At 37.5% G+C, this 26,990-nt stretch overlaps 1 protein-coding gene and 1 long non-coding RNA gene across 5 annotated transcripts in view; both read right to left on the bottom strand.

The window, feature by feature from the left end:
* Positions 1 to 1,166: 1,166 nt before the first annotated feature.
* Positions 1,167 to 3,320, bottom strand: LOC135221437 (uncharacterized). Its single transcript, XR_010315949.1, has 2 exons — positions 3,223 to 3,320; positions 1,167 to 1,359 (listed from the first exon to the last, which is right to left on the bottom strand). It is a non-coding gene; the product is annotated as an uncharacterized LOC135221437 (long non-coding RNA).
* A 9,949-nt stretch (positions 3,321 to 13,269) lies between these two features.
* The window catches only part of LOC135220631 (uncharacterized), a 189,872-nt gene continuing 176,151 nt past the window's right edge, over positions 13,270 to 26,990 (bottom strand). For 2 of the 4 annotated variants that reach the window (XM_064257945.1, XM_064257946.1), the window contains exon 2: positions 13,270 to 16,413. In XM_064257945.1, the coding sequence (XP_064114015.1) occupies positions 15,486 to 16,413 (928 nt within the window). In that variant the 3' untranslated portion in view covers positions 13,270 to 15,485. Of the gene's footprint in view, positions 16,414 to 21,670; positions 21,807 to 24,835; positions 25,002 to 26,990 lie in introns of those variants that run through there. The other 2 variants (XM_064257944.1, XM_064257947.1) reach the window with 2 other exon arrangements.

Here is a 26,990-nt window from a genome sequence, read left to right as displayed (position 1 = left end):
ATAATGTACTTTTCGGAGGGTGGCTTGCATTGATTGTAGGTGGCCTGCTTTGGCCTGCTGTGATGTTCTACCCTATCACAGGAACTGGAAATGGTTTTGTTGACACAAGCGACTCCCGTAAACATCGAGATGGCGTCAATCTTCGAAACATTTTTAGTTGTAAGTAAAAATTTCTAAAGCGTTTTGGCGAGATTTCCACTGCCGTGGACGCCATTTTCAGTAACCCTCTGTTTAAAATCTTAAAAATTTTGGCCTTAATTTCTAACTTTGGAGAAAATACTTACTTCGAAAGGAGACTAGAGGTCTTTAGCTCCGTTTCTCACCAACAACAAATCGCGACTGATGCCCATCTCCGGTGTCAGGACGCGTTATAATGAACTTTTTCGGAGGGTGGCAAGCGTTGATTGTAGGTGGCCTGTTTGGCCTGCCGTGGTGTTTTACCCTATTATTCCGCAGTTCATGCTGTTCCGACGCCATTTTTCTTGCTGTCACTGATATGTCTGAGGCGGTTAACAAGGGTTCGCTCAAGCGCAATTCACTGAATAAATTTACATGTTTTCATTCCTTGAAGGAGAGAGAGAGAGAGAGAGAGAGAGAGAGAGAGAGAGAGAATTATAACATGTCAAAGTTGAAAGACAGGGTATCAACAATCGTAAGTTACCTAAAAATGGAAACATGTCAAGAGTATATGGAGACTGGGGGCCGCCTTTTTGACCGACCTCAGTGAATCATCTAGCCTAGCCTATATGGTAGTAGCTAGGCTGACGAGGCTTACCTACCGGTACGGGATCAGTCAACCAATTGGTACTTGAAGACAGTAGGGATAGTCACCCCTGAACAAAGGTTACAGAGGGCAACGTGTAACCTAAATTATACCTAATCGCTCAATGACGAAACCGTGCAGTTCAGCAGCTGAAGGCATTGCCCTTGGCAGAGAACAGGCAACAGAACTTCTGGGTCAACCGTACACTGGTATGATCCATATTCCGAACACAATAGCCTTGCCTACAGGTCAACAATTCACGCCATATTCTCAAACCAGATTTAAAATATAGTAGGCTTCAGACATCTACGCAGAAAGCAAACAGACAACGCCGGTGTATGAATGTCTGCAGGTACGGCCCATCTATCTACTCACCTTGCTCTTTATCGCTTTCAGAGAGTCATTGTTAATTCTAAATTGTCTTGTATCAAGCGTATGCAAGCAGCCTGCTGAGATGACTCGAGGTGTTAAAGCACTTAATGTGGATGGCTTAAAATATGCAACACATCGTAAGGACCGAGCGAGAGTAGCCATCTTCGTCTAGGTTCTCTGGTCGGTGTACTAGTCTGTTTCGTTCCGTTCGCGGTTCCACTGTCCTAAGTAGTACAGACAACCAAATTGATTAATTAATAAAAGAACTTTCATTAGTAGTAATCAAGATCGAATTAATTTTGATCCCGATTTCACATATCTATATACAGAATGTAAGTTATTGGAAGTAAAGTGGATTTAAATGACATTTTCCAGTTGTTGGTAAAACTAAATGAAATATAGTTGAATATAATAAGCCAAAAAGAATAAATATATCATAACACAGTGGTTTAACCAAGACGAAGAAGAGTTAAAATAAAACACGAATAATATTGCCTTGTAAACCACCATGCTATGTAAACCACCAAATACACAATTTGAAAAGTAAGCACCGAATCAGCAGATACTCTAAAGTTAAACCATTAAATAAAAAGGCAAACAGCTATAACAGTAAAACATTTTGAAACGATTCTGATTAGTAGTTATAGTTTCTGAAACTGTAAATGTGCCATGTATTTGAATTACAATTGAAGGTGAACTAAAAAATAATTCTGAAAGACAGAAATTTAGACCTATCCTTATTATCATTAAATGGTGGCTTTCTTCGTAGATGTGAATTTAAAAACACTTTCAGCATAGAACAAGAAGAGGTATGAAAGTTTCTAGTTGCTCCAGAATGTCAACGTTTCGCAAGTTGTATGTGGTGCTTAAATGTTCGGTGTTTTCTTGCATACCTAAATATTAACTCTCCTTTGAAAGAAGAAACTCATACGTACATTCGCATGTCCAAGCAAGCAAACTCTAAAGAGAAAATAAACAAAAATAGTTTAGTTAAAAAAAATCAAACCGAGGAAAGAGCTGATGTCATGGTAAAAGAGATTGGTCAATTAATAGAGTAAATACTAGATGTAGGATACAGACATCTAAAAGCCGTCTCTTTATTAACAGGAAGAAAAAAGTCAATACCAACAGACTACAGTTTGCTTGTACCATAACATTATGAGCAAGATCTCAGAGCAGCATTGCTATCAATGCGATGAGAAAATGGCATGTGTAGAACCACCTTTCAAGAACACAGGAGATATGAGGAACTCCAGAACTGCAACGATAGGTGTCTAACTTTCGATTTCTATCGGAAATTATTAGACCACTAAAGCATTAAGAGCTCTGTTGCTGGAGATGTTTGCTCTCAAACACTCAAGAGTATTTTCCTATGCTCGTTTAATGCTTGTTAGCCTTCATTTTAATCATTGGCTGGCTTGTTTATTTACGTGTTATTTTCTGAATATATATATATATATATATATATATATATATATATATATATATATATATATGTGTGTGTGTGTGTGTGTGTGTGTGTGTGTGCGCGTGTGTGCGTGTGTGTGTCCATGGCTATTACAATTACATGCGCTACTTCCCCCCCCCCACATTATATATATATATATATATATATATATATATATATATAGATATATATGTATATATATTTATATATTTATATAATAAATTTTAGTATATGATATATATATATTATCTTTTTATATATATTATCATAACTATGCGAAACAAAACACCACAAAGACTATATGTATCTTTGCTAGATTGGAAGTACTACGTGTGGTTCTCGGAAGGTGGGAATCTATATTGTGTAACTTCAAAATTAGGTTATATACGTAAAATATTCAAACAGTAAACACCAACCCCCACCCCCAGAAAAAGGCAGTTCTCTCAGTCTGTTGTGAAAAGGACGCACATTCGTCATTATGCTTCACATTGCACACTAGTTTTGTTTAGACGAGAAGGTATACATAAATGTGGGTCTATGCAGAATCGCAGATTCAACCTGTGGGCAGCGTCTTCCGTGTTGCAGACTATAAAATTTGTGGTTAGTGATCTAAATCAATAAAATAATACAGATTATCTACTAATTTTCGATGAGAAACGTGTTATGTCTCTTGTTGTTTCAGTAATTAGAATTCTGGGAATTTCCAAACGTTCCGAACGACTAATGTTTATATTTCTCAGCTGAGCTGAGGTTTGCTGTGAAAACAACCATTCCGCCGTTCCTTCGTTCAGGTTGCCTTTACATATTTTTCAATCCTTACAAAAGTTTTCCCATGAAACTGGTTTCTTCATTGCACAAAATTTACATTGTTTTGTAGTTTTTTGTGTAACTGCGAATAAATAGAGTTCTTTTTGTGCGCGTGTTTTCGTTCAGCCTAAAAAAATACGAGGAGCATTACTAATTTGTTTTAAACATTCTTTTCATTTTGGAGTTTGACGACAATTAATCTATATGTTGGATAATTGAAGGAACTCTGCTAAACAAGGTTTAACAAATTGTTTTTGAAAACAGACTGTTATATCATTTGTTAGTGAGTCGAACATTGCAAGGCTCGGAAGGAAGACGTGTTCCATTCCGACCGTTCCCCACTCCTCTTGCATCACTGTGAGATCTCGTCTTGTCGTCTGTACACATTTAAACTTCGGCGGTTTTCACTAAACATCTGCCTTGTCATATTTCATTCCTTGCATTTTGACAACTTTTCTACTTTTAGGGATTCAATTTACCCAGTATCTGCGAGTTAGTTTAGAAATAATTCTTGCAACTACAGAAAAGGGTGAATATTGTAATTTGCACATCGTTACATAACTTTTGTATAATAAACTCCACAAATTTACAGCAATCCCAAAAGATTACTAAAATTTCACCAGGGTTTTGGGAGGTGGATTACAAGGATTCCATCTGACATTTGATACAGACGATCAAATGAGGATTGAAGCAGGTGGTCGCAGACTTTCCGTAAATTACAACAGGCGTCTTCTAAAGTCAAGGTCTCGAGTCTAGAGTCTAGACCTTGTCTAAAGGAGCCTCTTACTGAAAACGCAGTTTTTCTAAAAGAAATCGAGGCATTAACTACACTGCGGTGCCATTTACCATAACTCAATATTTTTTTCACAGAGAACTGATTTTATATTATATATATATATATATATATATAATATATATATATATATATATATATATATATATACAAAGCGAGGTTTAAGTATAGAAAATCTGATTTTATTATTTACATTTTCTCGGCTTCCAATCTATGGTTTTGTTTTACTGCTCGTAAAAATAGAGTGGGTGATTCAACATTACTGGCGGTTTAATAAATCGCGCGCCTTTCATGTCTAAATTATTGGTAAGAAACTTAGTTTTCTTTTGTCTGTTATTACCAACATTTCTCTTTCATTTATTCCTACATGGCTCGATACCGATTCCAGAACGACCTCTTCATTATTATTATTATTCTTGAATAAGAGGAAACCTCTCTGGGAATTTAAATACTTTATTCACTGAATTACCGAGGGCATAACAGGAATGGAACTAGACAAGCGACCGGATATACTTTGGAATCAAAACAGGACTACTGTATCCATATCTATGTGTTTACCTACTCCCATTCCTACCAGCGATCAGCATTAAGTCGCTTCCTCAAAGGCAATTAGGTGAACTATGCATTATAAACGGGGGAATCTCGTCTGGAAATATCTAGGTGATAGCAACCAACCTCCATTAGCCAAGCCAGCGTTATATCCACTCGGGCACTGTATCAGTATCGGTTAATCACAAGGCAGCGGGTCCAGTCCCAAATAGGAGGCTTGTCTTAATCATCTATTTTTCAAGCGAGATTGCCTGCTTATTGTTATCATTATTAGTTTGTATGAGTTACTCCTTTATCTAAAAGGTTGGCATTTTCACTTTATACCCTAATTAGTTTGGGGTCTTTGGTACAAAGTTGCCCTAGTGACTGCAAGGCTAGTTGCTCGAGGTTAACCGATTCAATCAGTAACAAGTTGTAGTTTTCTGACAACAGTATATAGCTCTACACTAACGTGAACCTCATTATCACTTACATTATCTTTTCTCTGAGTATAGCTATAATTTGTAGGTTATCGTCTTGCATGCTATTATATTTCTACCAAAAATAGCTTCCAGATCCCTGTGGACTGTCTTACGCGTTAACGTTAAGCAGTCGATAGTGTTCGAGTGACACATTTTAAGGATCTTTCCTAGATAGTAACCACCTTTGCGGGTGTTTAGTACAAGTCCGTTGGGGATTACCATAAAGAAATTTAGACCACTCTGCTCGTTATATTCTGATGGTACAAATGTTAAAATAGTGACAATGGAAAACTTTATTTTTTCTTGTATGTTTGAGTAAAGATGTTCGTTATAATGTATATGTTCTTTGTCAGTTATTCCCTTATTACTAATGGTGCAAAATCATATATGTATATGATCGACTTCATCTTATTTCGAGTCATTTCCTAAGAGTAACTAGTGTAAGTGTTCTTCTAGATATGGAAACCTCTGGCTTACTGTCTTTTTTAGTTTTCTAAAAAAGAAAACTATTGAGATGGCTTTGTCTATCCGTCCGCCCTCAGAGCTTAAAGACTACGGAGTTTAGAGGGCGGCAAATTAATATCTAGATCATCCACCCTCCAAATCATCAAACATACCAAATTGCGCCCTTTAGCCTTTGTAATTTATATTTCTTTTAAGGTTAAAGTTAGCCATAAACGTGCGTCTGGCAACGCTATAGGACAGGCCACCACCGGGCCGCAAGCTCAGTACAGAAAACTCGATTGCGGGAAGGAACTTTGGCGCATTTTTTACTGGTTTTATTTACTTTCTTTATCAGTTATCACAACAGTGAAAACAAGCGCATGCTCAGAGTTTTGTCTTCAGCGAAGTCCACAGCAAACCACACAGTGGAATACTTTCGATTATCTTGCGAGACTTTTGTGTCCGTAACAGTGCCTCCAGCTCTGAATTTTCTTAAGGGCCACTAATCCTCCATAGTTAGAAACACCTTAAGCACAGTTTGTAGAAGAAAGGTTAAAACAAACTAGTCAGCATAAAAAAGTTTTATTTCAACATCTAAGGAAAGATGAACGTACGTTTTCTCGCTATTTTAAGCTTAAGTCTATCAGAAATTGCTTCTCTCTTGTTTTAATACCTTTGGTTTTCTCAATAACAGTAATTATATTTACAGGTCGCTACCAGCACGACCTTAACAAATTCCATAAAGTTTTCGATCCACAATCTTTATCTGAAAGAAACCAAATGCAGAAAGAAGGAGAGAGAGAGAGACGAGAGAAAAGAAATGTGAGAAGAGAGAAGAGAGAATTGAGAGATGATAGAGAGAGAGAGAGATGAGAGAGAAGAGAGAGAGAGAGAGAGAGAGAGAGAGAGAGAGAGAGAGATTCCAGTAATGGCATAGAAGGTGGGGTTTTTATTTTGATTCTTTAGCTTTGTGGGACGAAGAGTGATGAATTCTGAATCAAAACTACAACAACGTTCTCTAGATGCTGAGAGATGAAAGCGTTTGGTGAAGCACTTGGTAGGAAAAGAATATGTCTGAGGTCAACGATACCAACTTCTACCAGAGGTCGACAACATAAATTGTATTTAAGAACTGAGGATCTTAATATTAGTAGTCAAGAATAGGAGACACGAGGTGGACTTTTGTCCAACCCAAACTATCACAAATTTGAAAATTTCCTCAAAGGTAGAATCTGTACAAAACTACTGGGCCTGCTAATCACGTGTCGAAGCTAACAAGCAGCAGAATAGTATAAATGGTATGAAGCTGATATAAATGAAATGTTGTGTATAAAAATGATTTTATTTCGTGAACAGATGTAAACATCATGAAGCACAGCATTATGGGAAATTATGTCAGTTTCGTTGCATAAGCATTGCGAGAGAAAATCCTACGTTAACAGTCTTTATATAGATACAATATTCTTGGGCAAAACAGGTGAACTGTAAAATTACCAGGAAGGTAATGTAATTATAATGATATATATATATATATATATATATATATATATATTATATATATATATATATATATATATATTATATATATAATATATACATATATTATTTACTGGAAGTCTTAGCGTAGTATTTTTCAAACCTAATTTGAGTGGCTTCAATTTTTATATATTTTTCAGTGACTCAGCATTCACACATCAGACGTTAACGGTATATAATCTAATTTAAGGGGAACTTTTCGTCCAGGCCTAATCTTGCCTTCCTTGCTTCTACTCTTTCTATCTGTCCCTACTACTCACTCTAAGATTCATGCGACTTACTTCAAGCTAAAGCGGTTCGTAGCGTGTCATGATTAAGAAAGACACCCAAGAAAGTTCAAGGGTGTTTTCTGTAGGATAAAAGCTCAGAGTTTGCTATAACTGCCCAGTCGCTGTTGCACTAACTGGCTTTGGTCACACTCTACTACTCTGCCTGCATAACCGTTCCTTATCACGGGCAGTCAAAATGAAATAAAAAGACTCCTTCGCCTTATAGAGCTTGGATAATTCTCTCTCCCAAGCGAAGGGAAAAATAGAATTAGGGGCCGGAGGGATGCGGTGGCATGCGTAAAGACAAAACTGAACAAATGCAAACTTAACACACGTGAAACTAAACATTTGTTCCCCCAGAAACCGTTTGTTTGTTTGTTTGTTTGTATGTGTTTTTACGTTGCTTGGAACCAATGGTTATTCAGCAACGGGACCAACAGCTTTACGTGACTTCCGAACCACGTCGAGAGTGAACTACTTCTATCACCAGAAATACACATCTCTTACTCCTCAATGGAATGCTCGAGAATCAAAATCGCGGCCACCAAGGTGGCACGCCAACACCATACCAACCACGCCACTGAAGCGCTTAGAAACCGTTTGTTCAGTTGTTGCAACAATACGTCAATGATTCTGTAACTAAGCATCACGATTCAGTAAAGCTTCAAAACGTAGTCTTCAATTATTAGTCAGGATGCCTTGCATTATTCACCTACAAAGAATGTAACTGATTTTCCCGTTCCAAACTCACGTTTATGTTCTATAGAACTGAAACGAAGAAGAGAGATTGTCCCTTCTTTTTCGTGGACAGAATCATTCTACTAACCGTTGGCAGAATGTCAGAGTAAGGGTATTTTGATGAATTCGACTGTGTACCAGATATCATGATCTTCATTAATGTTCTTAACTAACTGTATTTTGGTGCAAGCAGAATTCTGGAACAAAATGCTTTGAATAAAAGAGCGACCAGGGTAAATTTCTACTTGAGTTGCGCACACTATTCTATGATACTTTTTTTTTTTATTCTCTGTGACTGAAGCGATGCCAAACAACAAAGATGATTTTACAGGAAAGAAAGATCAAATATATCATCGCTTAGTCTAGACCTTCTTGTTCCATTTCTGTCGCAATAATAGTATGTGGCAATGGGCCACCAGTAAGGCCCAGGAGCCAACAGTGTACACATATTAAGTACATAGGTTGGCAATATAATGACACCTAAAGTGATGCTACTTTCCGCTAACAACATTGCTTATGCCTACACAGCATTTCTCTCTCATTACTTCTCTTTTTTTCACGTATTCTAAAAATAAGGTATGAATCCAGCAGTCGATGAATCTTTGTGTAACTGGATAGCTCTAATGCTGGTGAAAGGGTGTTCTATCCATAACGCTTCTTTTCACAAAGTCAATTTTGTAGTCAGCGAAACAATTCTGTACAATTTTCTAGTTATCAAGTGATTCTTCCCTTGAGTCTTTCGAGATCTAATTTCCGATTACATCCGGTATACACTTTGCTTTCAAGGTGGGGGTCTGTATTTACCTAAACTATAAGCTCAAATATCTTCTACTCTCTGCTATTATTTTCTGTTCATAATATTCCCCCTGCCTACCCTCTATTCTGAAAAAAGCTTAGTTTCTTTCTTCAATTGAATTGCATTTCACAGTAAGTTCTTGTTATTTTTTTTATTTGTATGTCAACGTTATCTACATGGAGGCTTCACCGGTTATTCCGCCGAGAAGCTCCATTCCACCTTCATTCAGTACAAGGATGTGGAGATACTGAGATTTATGCCTTTGTTGTTGCTAGCGTTACGACATCTCATATGCTTCATATTTTCCATTTCAAAATCTGAAAACAATATCTTCTATCTCTGGAACCCTCCAATATCTGATAAGGTACTGGGAGGGTTTCCTAAGGACTAACTGACGTACAAGCCATCTGCCGTAATTGGTTATGGAGGCCTGCTGGCGCTTTTTTAAAATCTGATAGGAAGTGATGAATTTCTTTGCTTTGAAGGGACAGGACAGTCCTCCTCAATAAGGAAATATATTCCAATCTATTTTGATGAGATTTCTGACTTTTTGTCATTAAACTTCTCGACTTTCTCCTTCCCTTTCATCTGGTCCTCCCTTAGTTTCCGCAATTATCTGAAAAACTGCCGTGTCTTGGACCGTTTTAATAGAAATGTTATTAACAAGAAATGTTTAGAATATTAAACATCTTTTAAAATTGTTGAAGTGGGAAAGGTGAGTCAAGGTTTATGTTTTTTGTAGTTTCTCAGATGGCCTTTCAGGCGAGTAGATGACCAAGACTAGAAATGATTAAAAGCTCTAAATTAATGTTTAGATTGTCTTGAACTCATCAGAAAGTTCAACATATGTATATATTACATGGAACTTTATTATGGTAGCTTGAAGAAGGGATTTTCAGAAGATCCTAAAGAAAAATACCAGACGAAAGTCTTCAACATTTTCTACACGAGGAACGACTGGTTATCTCCACCTAGGACTACTGTGTGAGGGAACCTTCGTCTCCTCAGCGAGATCGATTGGTGATTATTGTCCTTCTTCCAAAATAGTGACAATGGCACTGAGCCTCTGGCATGCACGCCTTTTAAGGGAAGATCTACCCGAGACCATTGTACCTTCTTCGGCGGAATGGTGAATCAGAAGTGTGTAATCAATCGCTGTCAATGTTTCGAAGTAACAAATCCCATTTGTCAAAACGCAGTGATCGGATCTTACTGTTTTCAACAGTTATCGAAAATGCTAACATTCTGATAAAGTTGCAATTGTTCGCGACTGAAGCAAATTAGCCGAAACTTGAATATATATTTCACATAGGTTGTTGCATAAATGTATTAGAGCAGACAAATTTGCCGGTACCTTTTCGGTAATAGATCTGGAGATACTTAATTCGAAGTTTACTGCTGAATTTAAATTCTTTTATTAATGATGCAGGTGGAGATCAGATTAGCAGACAGTAATGTTACGTTAAGACATTTCATGAAGTCAAATTTATCAATATGAGAGAGAGAGAGAGAGAGAGAGAGAGAGAGAGAGAGAGAGAGAGAGAGCTTCTTGTAAACTGTAGGCAGTTTGCCTACGACAGCCCATAAAACAATGCACACACACTTATGCTGTGCTCAGGTGATATGTGAGCAAAGGTCGGCGATATGGGTATAGCTATGGTGTTCAGAGAATGATTGGAAATGGAGGAAGTCTTATGGATATGCGTTCGGGAGGGGGTTTGATGGCTGTCAATACATGGACCTCGAAGAAAAGCTTGAACAAGTAAACTGGGGGAAGAAAAAATGTGAAGATAGTTTCGTAGATTATGAATTAGTTTGAGGTGGTGGGAAAACAAGCTGATGGATGTAACGGTGAGAAGAGGAGTAGCTGGAGATACAACTCATCATTGTGAAACGATAATGGAAGGAAAAATGGCATAACTTCTTTGAAAAGAAGGATGAATGTTATTCCCGAAAATGAAAATAGGAGGAAGCGAACTTAGAGATGGATGGAAGTTCAGGAAAGAGGGAGGGTGAAAGTATAAGGATAACAAAGACAAGTGAGTTTGATAAGAAGACTGGAGTAATGAGACTATAAAGAGAGGCAAAGGACGAAAAATACGCTAGCTTCAAAGATAGAAGGTGAGAGTGTTTGTGAGTTTGGGAAGCGGTGAAGAAAGAGAGAGAGAGAGAGAGAGAGAGAGAGAGAGAGAGAGAATCAGCTAGTAGTGGGATGAGGAAATGTGAGCTTTAGTGACGAAAAAAGATGGTTAAAGGTGCAATTGAAAAACAGATAGATTTATCGTGGGCAGGAGCAAGAAAGATGGATAAAGCGATCAAGAAGACAGTGGGAGAGAAAAAGAAGGTATGTGATGAAATAGGGGGTAAAATGAGCAAGGACTCCACGAAGAATAAGAAATTATTTTACAAGCAGGTAAGTGTAGAGAAAAAGGTTAATAAGCTGATGGATTTTAGGAGAAAATAAGTAAATAAAGTGATGCTGATTCAAGTATTTAGAAGACTTGTGAGGGACAGAGGAAATGCAGAGCCGAAAGGCGTAAGAGTGGAATTGCTTGTGGAAGTTACATCTGAAGATGCAAGGAGTGCAATACAGAAGCAGGAAAATGGGAAGAAATCAGGATTAACTAGAATTTGAATCGAGATGCTGTGATACGTTGGTGAAAGTGAGATTTGGTGGCTGTCCAGGGCACATAAGGTATGTGTGATTGGAGGAAAGGTTCCAAAGGAATGGGTTAGGGGTTATGATTGTTCCATTGTATAAAGATGATAGAGATAGAGAAGATTGTGACAATGATAAGGCGTATTGATGTAAATGCATGTATATGGACGAGTTTGTGTGTGTGTGTGTGTGTGTGCATCTGCCCTGGGCGTTAAAGAAAGTAATAAACTACAATTGAACGAAACGCTTTACCTTGTTTATACATCTTTGCTGGCTGAAAAATCTAGCCACACTACTCTAAACAGCATACCTTTATGTAACAAGTCTTTAGGGTTAAGAGGTAAAGAAGTAGATAACTTCACAACTTTACCTTGAAAGATCTTCCTCCTACAATAATTTCCTCAGAGGACCGTCTTCAGTCAAACTTCAATTGAACTAAAGTAGGATCACAACAAAGCTAAAATATGTACGCGAAGGAAACTAATGGAAAGTATCCCAACAAAGACTTTATAAAAATAAGTTAGATATCCTAATAACTCTGAATGCTTTCATGGTCACCTTAAGTAATTAAGAATGGTTTGTTAAAGAAAACGACTCCCCGAGAGCGATTATTGTCTTTTGTAAGTGGACTTATTTTACTACTTCACCGAAGAATGTCTTAAAAAAAGGATCAAGATTTGAAGTTACCAGACTACTCCACTAAGCATCGGCTGAATTTGCACTTCGAACTCCTAGATTTATTTTTTATTTCTATTGACGCCCGTAGAAAGGAACCAGCTTACCTACCTATAAGTCAAGAAATCTTCATTGAAATTCTGCTTTCTATTTGGAGGAAAGAGCTATAAATGGATCTAGAAACTAAGCATTGTATGAGCAAATCTAGTTTTGCAATCGAAAACCACTGATATTATGTAGCAAAATTGTGTGTACAAGTATACACAATGAACTCATGTATACATACATATGTAAGTATATATATACATATTACTTCTTACATATATATCAATATGTATGCGTATATTAGTAAAGACATGCTTATATACATACATATATGCAGGTATTCTTAACTTGAAAATGAGATGATACTTATAAGTCTCAATAACTAGAGTACAAATTAGGCTTACTTTCGTTTTGATTGTGCTGCAGTACTAACTAATAATTTGTCTTCTTGCTTAGCTGAGTTTGAATGCACGGCCAGGAACCGTAGAAAAATGTTGCCTGTTACGAAACGAAATAGTAATGGTGCCGTCAACGTTACACTGAAAAAGCAGCGCAAGACTGAGATGTGACGAACAGTTTGTACTCTGCTTATTGAGGCCAGCAAAGTGGTCTGTCTTTCCCAAATGAAGAATATTCTACAGTACAAGAGGTTTGGTAAAACCAAAAATGTATGCTTATAGTACATTTACATAAAGTGGCCAATGTGGCTTTACTTGATTGACTTCCATGGAAATACCATCCACATCAAGAATTACCTTGTCAAATACTGTTCTTTTTTATCTATATACAGTCACTGCGAACATTTATCCAAAGTCTTTTCAGTGACGAAAGAGTAATTAGCTGTATCTTAACTTCACATTATTCACCGGCGTTTTCGTGGATCCATTGTTTAACGCAGAGCCAAGAAGATGTAAATAGTAATGAGTATCTTTATTGGAGCCTATACAATAAACAGGTGAATATGCAAATAGATTGTAAAGCTGAAAGACTACGACGCTCTATGTTGTTAACATTTCTCATCCTACATTTTTACCTGAAGACATATTTACGTGGTAGACGCCTTTGAAGTTATCTACACTTTATTATTTATTGATCTATTTATTAATTCATTTTTCGCTGAGCATCCACAAGAAGTGGAGATGGACGAAAGGGGATTGGTTCTTAGAACAGGTCAACAATGGGCCCTTAGCGCTGTCACCGGAAGAGTAATGTAAGGATGTCCCACAACGCCTCCAAGACTCCCTCCAAGAATAAACAGGAAACTTGTCTTTCGTCAATGGGGCCTCATATGTTAGTTCCGCTACGTAAACAGATTCCTTAAAAATACTAGAATATAATGACTTGACTTGCAGGACCTTTACTGAACGTAAGGGAACCTATTAAGTTCAAACAATACCGAATGAGAGAAATATCATAAAATAGAACATTCAGTAATAATAAGTGTCGAAAAATGGTAGTATTCATTAAAGAAACGGAAACAATGCTTGGAGTATGATGTGTCTTTAGTTTCCAAGAATAAAGAAAAACAGGGCCTAAAGGAGTGGGAAAAGCAGTTGGCAGAATGGTGAGTTCTTTTACAAAGGGAAGTAAAACGGCTAAAACTTAACAATGAGGGAGCACGCAGAAATCAGAATTAGGTTTTTAACAAATGCAACAGTTGTATGACCGAAGATAGCAATAATTATCTTTGTACGAGTCATTTTAATTTGTTGACGTTCAACAAACTTCTTTGAGCTAGACGCTTGGTGCCTGAGGGACAAAAGAAAACTTGGTACTCTGAATGTCTGACTGATGATTTCGCTGCTTTGGAATGTGTTAACTCACTTTCCCTAGACTTCAGCGTCACTTGTGATTAATGCCTGGTGTCCTATTCCATATGTTTTGATTCGTTGTGTCGTGTTTTTACTCAAATTTGGTGGTACACATCTGATTCGTGTTAGATATTTGAAACTTCATTCAAATCGCTGAATATTTACCTCCCAAACTGTGTTCTTTCGACAAATTAAAGTGTTCCGTTTATAAAAAAAAAAAAGTTCCTGTGATTATGTAGGAGAACATAAAGGTAGTTCGGAGAAGCTCGACACCGGATATTTCTGCGGTCTTCAGACTGCCAATATGGTCAGCTGCTTTGTGAGGCCAACAGCATGAATCTCCAATAGAATTACACCTCGTTTTTATACCTGTCTGTATAATGTTCCTATCATTTAGTAAGTTCCCTTTTGTGCGTCAAGTAGCGTAAAATATCATTCGAATGCCCTATTTATTTCATTAACTTTAGACAAATCTGATAAACTTCATTTTACCCCTCTAAATCATGAAAATCTAGTGTTTATGTCCTACTTACACGTGATCTAAAAAAAAAAGTTCAGCAACGGAATGTATATCATAGGCTATCTAGTATGTAAAGACTTCCATATTCATCTCATTGCTGTACGCCTTTGCTTAGTACGATTAAAGAGAAAATTAACATAAGAAAAATTTCGCTTCTACATAACAGTTTATACCCTTTATCTGATGTATACAGAGGAAATTCCTCTTGATAATTGACAAGCAGCTTTCCAGCGAGCAAAATCATAGCCATTATCAATTTATTTACTTTAGATGATTTTAGATTTTTGTAAAAATTCAGCACATTTAGTTCTACTTCTCTTACACAAAGAAATCAGGAAAACAAAATGAAGATATGAAAATCTCTACTTTCTTTTCACCACCGAACAACGCATTCACGTTAGATCATCAATCTCTATTGCTAAGTCTAAGTGTAAAGCAAACGAATTTGCCAATTTTATTTCAGTAAAATGACATGGAAGGCATTCATGTCATGCAGCATGTCTGCGGTTTAATAATTCCACTGGAAAATCTGTGGCACAACTACTCAAACAATTTGGAAAGTTATGACATAGGTCAAGTTCTGAATACCGACAATGAAATAGTTCGCCCATTATAGCCTCATTATGCTCACCAAATTCCTGAAGGTAATATGTTGAATGCTAAGACCCATCCAGGTCAGCTAATGATAAGTTGAAGAACTATGAGAAAAGCTTTCTACGTAACAATGTTATCTCATCTTAGTAGTCTTTAATAAAGTACGTCATTTTAGAGTTATATACGGAGCAAATACTGTCAAAATATCACTGAACAATTTCATATGCAGGAGGGGGTGTTTCACAGTTTCTAACTGTGGGGTTATGCGTGGGGGCGGGGAGAAGGATAGCCACGTGATAAGGTGGTGGATCTCTGCTGGCTTCTCTGGAGGGAGAGGCTTCTGATCTGAGGTCTCCGTCGTAGGAGTCTGTCGTGGCGTTGAAGATTCCTCGAGAGGCCTGAGAGTGGGACCTTGAGACTCGGTCTCTCGGGTGAAAGTTCGCTGATTGTCCATTGACGATGAGGTTCGGTGTTGACATAGAAACACGGACGGGTGGATAAGCCTGTTGACGCGATCGTCTGTTGCTGGCTAAGGCGCTCGCTGGGAAAAGGGGCCGTCTGCGTGATGGGGAGCCCCTCTCGGCGTCCTCGTGGCACCCTATCCGGGCATCGTCCTCAAGATTGAGTCGATGCAGGAGGATAGCCCTGGTCTTCGTGTGAAAGAGCGACACCGAGAAACAGACCAGGAACAGAAGGATGATCACGAAGAAAATGCCGAGAAGTTCCCCTCTGTAGTCAAAGTTCTTCAGGTAGAGGTGGGCCGGAACCAAAAGCATGGTGACAAGGATGAAAACTGCCCAGACGCACCAATTAACACTTCCCATGTGGAAAAGGTTGAAGTTCTGTTGCGTGTTGGTGTAATCATAAACCTCACTCGGATCGATATCTGAGATTGACACTCGTCGAGAGGACCGACTGGTGGAAGAGGCGCCATTTAAACGGGTAAGGCAGACCTCTTCTCCGGAGGCTGCCGTCTGTGGAACGGAATCCGCCAGGTAGGTCCGGATGTTCTCGTCTTCGCTGTCAGGGGTCGATCTCGTGACAGAGCCAACACGTCGAGTACGATTGCAACGGCCGCGCCCACCTTCAGATCGACGGCGATTGTCGAACTGCATCGACTCGATGCGCTGAAACCTGAAAGAAATAATTCGTTTTAACAACATCAGCATAAAAATAACTTAGATTAAATTTAATTGTATATCTTGGGCGCGTGTATTCATGTATGACTGTTTATGCACAAAAACAGAAGAATATCTAACAAGAAACATTCTGGCTTTTCAAGAGATGCACAAACAGGAATATAAGGGACTCGTAACACTTTCTTCGGTATAAATAGACCTTCTGGATCTCTCTCATTTCTGAAATTGTCTTCGACCATAAGAAAGACCAGTCCCTTTGCCACACTTCAACAGTGTATCAAGACTGGAAAAGATCCTACAATGATAGCCGACAATTTTATTTCTTGACAACCTGGTTTCTTTTTAAGTGAAGATACACAGACACAGACACACAGATATACACAGACACACAGACACACACACAGACACACAGATACACACACACACACACACACACACACACACACACACATATATATATATATATATATATATATATAGTATACGTGGTAATCTTCCTTAATAAACGCTCCAAGAAGAGGTCCATTGGAGGACGAAACTGTTGGGCATTTTCTGAGACATACGTTTTTCATTTTCCTATGAGGAATACAACTGAATATATATATATATATATATATATATATATATATATATATATATATATATATATGTATGTATGTATGTATGTATGTATGTATGTAGGTACTGTACTTTTGTTATTGGTCCACTCTCACAATTATACTGTTATGTTCATTTCACATTCAACCAAACAGTGTAGTTAGTATTTTCAGCTAAAATACTTCTGCAGTGATTTCACACAAAAACCGCGAATTAATTCAAAACTACAATTCTGGTCTTCTTCAGTTTCTGGTAAATCTGCCAAATGATTCCCTCTCATGTCTTTTCGTGACCTCACACAAATTTTTCGTCTAGTTTTGTCCCTCATCCTCTGACGCTGTTATTGGCCCATCCCTCATTTCGACAAATATTTGTCATCCTTTCTTTTCTGCCATGGAAAGGAATATTTCATTGATAATTCTGCAGGCTGCCTTAACATCAGAGCCACCTCGTGAACACATGGCTCTGTCAGCACTCGCCTGGTTTCCAGGTATTCTCTCTTATCTCTTCTTGCGCTTCGTTTAGTCTCATCATCAAGACTGAGTCCTTACTTTGCGTTACAGACCTCATCCCTCGAATTTTCTACAATTATATTTTGCTTTAGCCCAGTCTTTATCCACTCCCAGGTGTCATCCGATGTACAATACATTCTTCTTTTTCCAGCAGACTAGTTTCCCGTAGGACGAGTGGACTTCGCGCTCGGCTACCAATCTGGTGGTCCGAGTTCGATTCTCGGCTCGGCCAACGCGAAATCAGGGGTATTTATTTCTGGTGATAGACATTCATTTCTCGATGTAATGTGGTTCGGATCCCACAATAAGCTGTAGTCCCGTTGCTAGGTAACCAATTGGTTCCTGGCCACGTAAAAATATCTAATCCTTCGGGACAGCCCTATAGGAGAGCTGTTAATCAGCTCAGTGTTCTGGTAAAACTAAGATATACTTAACTTCCAGCATACAGGTATAGATGCCTAATGTTAACCCAATCATTTATTATCTAACTTTCCCCAGAACTGGTTTCTAAGACCGTAGTCTATTTCGATGTGCAATCACAAAAGCCTCTCGTTGTTTATCTTTCAGAGGCTTTCTTGTGCTGACTCTAAACACTTCGGAAACTTTTTCATACATGATAGGGCGACTTAATTAATGATCGCTTCTGTCATCTCTGTCAATTCTAACATTCCTATGGGAATAGTGGTTAGTGACGTGGTATGCCACGCAGGTGTTGCGTCTCCCATAGGGTAATGAAAAATCACTGACTCTGTATCATGATCAGTTACTCGTGCAGTGTGGGGTCTGCGGTGGGAGGTTGAAACCAACGTTCTTTGGAAGCTTGAATTTCAAGTCAATGGCCCCTGTGTGCTTGTTCCATGTGGATAGGTTTCATCTTCTGAAATAATAATAATAATAATAATAATAATAATAATAATAATAATAATAATAATAATAATAATAATATTGGCTACGTGATCTGTTTGGTTTCTCTGACGGTTATCTAGAGATTATTGTATGATTATTGAAAATAAGAAGGGACTGCCGATGTCATGGGCTGTTTATACTAAGCTTGAACGACGAAGTGTTCTTTTTTTTTTCTGGTGCCCTTTTAATCGCTTTCGGTGATCGAATACTTTAATTTAAATTGTAGAAAAATCTTCTCGAATTTTTGGCGATACACAAAATCAGCCTTAACGACAAACAGATAAAAAAGTATTGCGGAACAAACTAATGAGGAAAAAACTTTATAATAATCGAGACTGCGTCTGATCAAAAGCAACTAAAGTTCTGCTTGAGTCACATTTCTTTACAGCTTGAATCTGTCTCCCGCTAAGATGGGAAGCCACTGGAGCGAGTGAATTGAGAATGTGATGGTGTTGCACTTTTTATTCTAGTCTTTTATAAAAAAAATTATTGATCTCAAATTATCAACAACAAAAAAAGAAAAAGAGAGAAAAAAAATAGAAAGCAGGAGGAAGAAGAACGCAGTAAGACTGTCATAAACAGTAAGTCACATCACATCAACTCAGCAATTTATAAACAACAACATTAGATGCCGTGAAACTTAAGCCTACTCGTCGCCATGCGTCACGCTCTCTCTCTCTCTCTCTCTCTCTCTCACACACACACACTCTATTCATGGCGAATATTTAAATGTGTTGCAGACGTCGTTTACCTAATGGAAAGCTGTTTGGACACGTTCTCAAACACTCCACATAAATCACACGGGCAAACTCGCTTTCTTCGAACGACAAGCTCTTCTTCAGTAGCGCACAATGACTTATAGGGAGTTTTTGAGCTCCTCTTGTTGGTCCTTGTTCTCTGGAGTCATTTTGATTTACGTGATGCCATTCATGACATTCAAGATTAAAAACTCTCTCTCTCTCTCTCTCTCTCTCTCTCTCTATATATATATATATATATATATATACATATATATACATACATTGTACATATATATATATATATATATATATATATATATATATATATATATATATATATATGTATATATGATATATATATATATATATATATATATATATATATATATATACTATACATATACATATACATTACACCTACATGTGTATCTATACATATACACACAGAAACACTAAAAGTTTTCCATTCTGGATGGGAAACAAATATGCGGTAAAAAGCTTTTACAAACAGGTTGAAAACATTGTTTGCAAACAATGTTTTCTAGTGTGGACAGGCCTTTAGGGGCATCACCAGACAGAGAGAGCGTTTAAACTTATTGGCTCAACTATCACTTGCTGTCGGCCGCTTTCAAAGATGAACCTGAAATGACATCAGAAGCTCCACAGTACTTCTTCTCACTTTACAGTACACCTCACCAATGGCATGAGAACTTCGATGGCCATTTGCCCTTTTGTGCTCTTTCGTACATTTCACCTCATTACTTATGTAAGTAGTTATTCTTTCTCTTGCCAAAAATGACTTCGCCATTTTTCTCCAAAGAAATCTGCCGCCTTAGGACTTTCATGCTTCAAACCAAAAGAAACGATGGAGAACCCGTCTCTTGAGTGCTCGTTTCTGCAGAGTCAGAACTGGAAGTGGCTCAGCCAATTAAACATATTGCCTTTTCATGACAAGTTGAGGAGAGCTGGAAGACCTTACGTCAACAGAAATGAAATGGGATTAAATTTTCATCAGACATAATCGAACTTAGCAGAGAGATAAAAATAAACTGAACGTTGATGAAAGACTATTTATTAGTGGAAGGCAAAAGAAGAAGACAAAAGAATCAAGTACGCAAGTGAACAAGATCCTGTAAATTACCTCTTGAAAGGAGCATATTTTGCACCTTCAGCGACAGCGAATAGTATAAGAATTTGTTTTTACGGGAGGAGAGAAGCCGTAGATATGGATTTTAATTAAGTCATGAAAAAGAACTATTGAATGCCCACAAGAAATGAAAAGTAACGAACTATTGTGGATTTTTCGTACTTGCAGAAAAGATAGTCGGCCATCAGTAAGATAGGAAAAATATCCCAAGTGCCTATTGCCTTGCAAAAGGTGAGGTGGACTCACGCGGAATAACCAAATGACTGGGGCCCATTTCGTGAAAAAATGATAGTTTCTCTGTTGACTAATGCACTGAATCATGTAACTGGTGGTTAGTCATATGAGACGTGACTGGGAAAGTGATTAAAGTAGAGTTGTAGATAGTTTAATGACTCTCAGGGTAATTTCAATAGCTGGAATGACCATTTTTCTTTGGGATGGTCTGAAATAGCGTATGTCCCTGGAGGGACTTATGAGTAAAAGACTAATAAGAAAATGAAAACTTGCACCGATGTGCAGGAGCCACTGTGCAAATTTCTAACGCTGAGTCCAGAGTCAAACGTGATATAAACACACATCGGTAACTTATTCCCCACAAATCCCAAACAGGTTAAATAATCGTTAGTCAACGACTTATTGGGGTCCTTAACCAGCGCTTCAACTTACTATTTGTAATATGGATACGGCACATTACCGACGTGTGTTCAGACATGTTCTACTGTAGTGTGGTTGCAAAATAGTACCTGTGGACTTTACACGTGGACACTTTGGGGAACTATACTCGGTTTTTTTCCATCTGACCACCCGCCTGTGGTGTTTGCGTATGGGAACACTGCGTCCCGGGCTTTAGATAGTTACATTCAGCCTACATTCAACAATAATAACAATAGCCTATTTCCAATATCAACGGTGTAATTTGCATACAGTAAATTATTAAAACACTTTTCAGTTACAAATGTACACCCAGATATCCTTTTATTTACCTGAAACTTGCACATAGCGTAACTATTTAAAGCCCGAGACGCAGTGTTACCATACGCAAACACTACAGGCGGGTGGACAGATGGAAAAAAACAGAGTATAGTCATACAATTTACTACTCAAATATTTCCAATATATTGTTTAAATAGAACTTGTCAACTGTAAGCTACGTTAATGGACACTTGAGAGTCACACCAGACTAAAAATTTCAAACAAGGAATCACTTAGAATAAACGCGTTCTATAAGTGAGCAACCCTTGCAACATGGGACCAGTCATTCCAGGGTAGTTCAGGAACAACAATATTCTTTGTGAGTGGAAACCGAAACTCTCATAGCTTGGAAGGTTGAGCTCCCTTGAAAATACTTACCTCTTAGCCTCGCTCTTCAAGCGCTAGTATATAGCAAGATCTTCGACCACTTCTGAACCCCTCCATGTTCTCTGTTTGCAGATAGAACACCCATAATACAGTGGGTGTACCTCCCCTGTGCTAACTCTGTCTATCAGTGACATCCGTTGTTGGATTACTCCTGCTCTACAGCAATTCATTTGCAAGAGGAAGCGCAGCAGTCACTCCAAGACTTCTCCAGCTGTTGCTATTAGCAAATCTATCAACCCTGGCTCTGTTAACAATCAGTAATGTTTCTCAGTGCGAGGAGGCAATTTGTCATCCCCATCTCATTACATGGTAAAAAAAAATTCTTGACAGTATTGTCATTGCAATCCTAGCTTATCTACTCTCTCTCGTCTTAATAAATCTATAGCTTACTCTCTCAGTGAAAAGGCCTTTAATTTTTATTTTTAAATTAGCGTTCCTCTGGAGTTACAGAGAAGTATCAAATAAGACAACAGAAGTACTCGGTTGTGCTTTCATGTACAGTCACAAGAAGGCATCAAGAGTCTGGTGGCAATTTTACTTCAATCAAGGTTAGTGTGTGGAACATAATATAAAATTGGTCATATAATTTTCATATTATCCTTTACTACTATGCAATTTACTGAGAGAGAGAGAGAGAGAGAGAGAGAGAGAGAGAGAGAGAGAGAGAGAGAGAGAGAGAGACTTGATATTTTGTCTCTAACTAAAGCAATTTGTTCAAACAACCGAAGTTACTAGAGCCATAATTAGGTAATAAGAACTTAACTGTGGTTAAAAAATAGCAGAGGCTTTCAGATATTTTAGAGGCTGCAGTATATGGAGTAAAGTAGCTGCTTCTGGAAGAACAGGTCATCCCAATGATGCGTTAAGTACACATTAAATTATAAATATTTAGTACTAAACCATTCAAATACTAAATTATTAGTCTGTTTACAAACATATTTATAATGATCAGCAGTGCAATAATGTGGCCAAAGTATTCTCATATATTGAAATAAGTTTTTTAAAAATAGTATTCTCATTGCTTATTTATTCTATGGCATAAATCCTTGAAATGTTGAGGAAGATCCACAATAAGATATAAAAGATATTAATGGTGCGTAATTTGAATAAGGTGTGTAAGATATAACAATCTTGATATTAAAAGTTCAATATTAAGTTTGATGAGCTGTATTCTGTAAATAAAGAGTAATTTTCTTGCATTTGAGTAGCAGGCGTCTTTAACTGAAGAAGTTAACTGCTTAGTTATACTAACGTTGCTGTATATAAAGACTGTACCTCCTAAAATATACTTACGAGATCCTATAAAACGAATTCAGTGCTTTTGACTCAGAGTGTAAAATATTCTTTAAAAATACAAATATATACGACAATCATAGATTTATTTTTCTAGGCACTCTTGATTTACCAGTTCATCGAGACTATTCTGAGACTATACTTGACTGAAAATCGTGTTACATGCTATTGATCAAAATTGAAATCTCTGATCTTAATTAAGCAAACAAACAGATAGGTTCATTGATCATCTTATTTCACTAGATTTTTATTGAAACTTTATTTCCTAATTCTGACAATGTTGCCCAAGTGACTGATGGACAGTTTGATGTTTGAATTCTTTAAAGTGTTGTCATCATCCAGTGTCCCAACGTTTAAAGTTAAACTACCGAGACGAATAGTCAACTCTTATGGTGATATTTCTCTTCCATTTGATTAATTTTATAGCCGTCTTTTTTCAATCTTGTAGTGCAATATTCGAGAGCAGTACCATGTAAAAGAAAAAAGAATGAAAGTATGCATGCTTGACATCTAAAAGAAAAACGCTGAGTCTTTGCGAGAGAGTAACAGAGGGTATTCCACGAAGAAAACAGACCTTTCCACAGAGAAAATAAGCTAAGGTTTACCAGCATGCATTAGAAGTACATAAGAACAATGCCTGAATATCCTGGGGTCTTATTTATGGACAATTTGGATTCACTCACATTTTCCGAAGTTTACTTTGGTCTCACCTCAGCTGGTCTTCCCTCTTACTCTCTCAGAGTCAAAAACACTTTTGAGGATTGCTCGCAAACATAATGACAAATAAGTAAAAACAATTGAGAAATATAAAGATAAGATTATGGATAAAGCAAGATATGTACAGCTTTAAATAGTTACAAAAAAACTACTGCATATTCAAAAGCATTCGTTTTGCGAATAAGAATAAAGTACCTGAGAATTCTAGACAAACATCTAGATTTCTAAATGAAGTCATTTTTCAGAAAACCTGAAGAAATATCTGGAAGAACTTTGTGCAAAGGTTAACTTGTGAAACCTTCGAAGAGCAGCACCCATCATTTGAAAAAGATGAATGTCAATATTTGTTAGGGCCATAAACAACTATTTCAAGAGCAATACTAGCAAGTTAAAGAGTTGCCTAATGATGTGGAGCAGAGAGAGAGAAAAAAGTCCAAAATTGCGAAGAGTCCGTACTATGGGACTCGACTATCCTTACATGACTGAAGGAAATGTTAAGCCAAAAAAAAAAAAAAAAAAAAAAAAAAAAAAAAAAAAAAAAAAAAAAAAAAAAAAAAAAAAAATGACATGAGGCAAGGAGAACAAAGCGCGAACATTCGAGACTGTAGTTGGGCTGAAGAACTACTTTAGGCTAAAAGGGCCAGTGAACTAACCCTTAGGGAAACAGCTTTAACGCGGAAAATGTTAGTCATGGCAGCATAAAGAAGCTGACAGGTGACACGGCAGCAGGAAACGCTATTTACAAAGGCTGAGAAAAAGTTGCACAAAAAGCGCCGCATGATTCCAAAGCTACCAGAAAGGAATAAGCGCAAGACAGACTTAGATAATATTATCATACACAAAATTTAGAGAACGTGCAAGAAGTCGAACGGCGCGCCGAAAGACGCTTTTGAGTGGTGAACATAAAGGCACAGTGAAGTAGCCTTGAGGAAGCTACACAGCACAACAGAACAGAGTGACAAACACGTGGAAACATTCGCGCCGTTCCTAACAGGAGCCAGAAGAGCACAACAAACAGGTCAGTACAAACAAGTGTTCAAAGGATACGGCGTGCTGAAGGAAAAGAGCGACCTCCACCATGCAAGGAGGAAGATGTGCACTTGTTTTTTTTTCTCAGAAAAAAAAAATCGAGGTCCCTTTTACTACCTGTGGACAGGGGTGACCATAGGGGTGTGGCGAGGTTTTGGCAAGTAAGGCGGAGGGGGCCAGAGATGAGACAGACGACGCTGGCCACAGACGTTGCGTTTGTCGATCCAGAAATGCATGGCGTCGGACCTCGGAGGATTACAGTAGCGATGAGATGGTCATACTCCTGTTTGAACAGTATTATAAAATGGCATCAGTGCTTGTGATTGGAAAGAGGCTCTTTTCCGTTTACCTTACTTTTTTTTTTAAACATCAACACTTACAGCCTCTTTGGGTTTCAAACAAATGCTTACGTTTTCATGTTAGGTACCACTTCAAGGGGGCTGATGCCCCCAAAGCGGGGTGCCGTATGTGAAAGTGTAACTAAATATAAAGGTGACGAGTAGTTGGTTGCATTTTCAGATGGACTGAAAATTTAGTCGGAAACGTCAAAATAACGGTTGGCATTGAAGAGTACGAGCAAATGGACAGGATCCAGCAAATTCGGCAACAGCATTGCTGATTCCACATGTACGTTTGACTTTTAGTTGGAGACCCGCTGTTCGGAAATCTCCCTTTTCTGCTTCTAAAAGGCTCAGTCTGGACATAAGCCTAATTTTGAAAAAGAAATGACATGTAACGAAGCCCTTTTGCCCGGTGCCTAAATCCTTAATCAATAAATCCTGTATTGGAGGCCGCCAGTTGTTGAGCCAATTCTGTTAGCAAGCGTTAACATGGCAGGCGTTGGAATGTTTCATTTTTGGTGCCGTCAGACCGCTACATTCAAAATTAATATGCGATTTAGGCATTTAGAGATAAATTTTTAATTCAGGAAAAATCGTGTAACGGAATGTATATACATTAATTGGATAAGATTGTGTAATTTAAAATGAGGTAAAATAAATAAAAAAATTACTGCAAAAAAAATCTTTCAAAATATTCACATTAATAAAACAAGAGTTCCATTGATAGAACAGGATACGAAAAATTAGAATTCACTGCACAGAAAACATCGATGGTTATAAAAATGATTAAATCTGAAAATGAGTCATATTTTACTGGGATGGCAAGGATGAATAAAAAGTGAAAAGAACACTTAGCATAACAGCAAAATTTCAAATAATAGATAAAAAAAATAAACTACAGATGCTGGGGACCAACATAGTAGCGATCGTCTTCATAATAATTCTCATTAGCTTTTGGACACTACACTGTATCATAATAACATCCCCATTATTTTGCAAAATGGAATACTGTTCACCTTCCATGAAATAAAATAAATAACTGCTAACAATAGGAATAATGCATTGACGTCGAAGTATTCTAAAAAGCATAAGTAGCTGGGATACCTTTTCTCAATATTTATCTCTATAATGTGAATAAAAGAGACATCAAAAGCAAAGGTCAGAAAAACTTGAATTTTTGTATTTTACATTAAAATTGCATAATAGATCAAAAGTTTACCAAAATGTGTGTGCTGTTCATTATGAAGTAAACTACGTTACAAAAAAAAAAAAAAAACTTTATACAGTTTTGTATCGAACATACGCCTTGAAAAAAGGCGTTCTAGATTAACAGAAGAGGAAAGGTGGTCTTCCCAACAGGAGATCAGAAGAGAAAAACTGATTGAAATGGATGTTATTCGATACTCCATCTCTTCTGTTAACAGAAGGAAAAATAATAGATCCAGGTGGAATTCAAGGAAATGATATGAATATTCATTCATCATCAGAATTTTAGACTAATTTTCTATTGTGAAGCCAGCTTACTCAATTATGTCAAATCAAGTGCGCCTGAATACTGTTCATCATTCATTGACTATTAGCACCGGTCCCCATCATCATTTTGCTAGTGTAGAATTTTGATGAGTGGCACATTACCCTATCTTCCAAAGAGCGATGAATGAAGAGGTAGGAGAGAGCTTCAAGGTCTACTGAAATGAATGATTCCTGTATTGTAAAAATGTAGATGTGTTTTGAACTAATTAAGATTTTCTGCGGAACCCAGGCACGAATCAGTCACGGAGCTGTAACATAAAAAAAAATGTCTACTGCCTAAGGGACGATACCATCACTTTCTGCTTCACAGTGCTTCCATTGCAACTGAACATACTGACCTACTGGCCAAGGACTGCTAACATAAATGCCTAACTATGCATACGGAAAAGACGTAAAGA

This window comes from Macrobrachium nipponense, chromosome 2 (assembly GCF_015104395.2).
Source record: "Macrobrachium nipponense isolate FS-2020 chromosome 2, ASM1510439v2, whole genome shotgun sequence".
NCBI classification, from domain to species: Eukaryota; Metazoa; Arthropoda; class Malacostraca; order Decapoda; family Palaemonidae; genus Macrobrachium; species Macrobrachium nipponense.
Note: the sequence above shows the minus strand (reverse complement) of the source record. Positions and strands in the feature narration are given on the sequence as shown.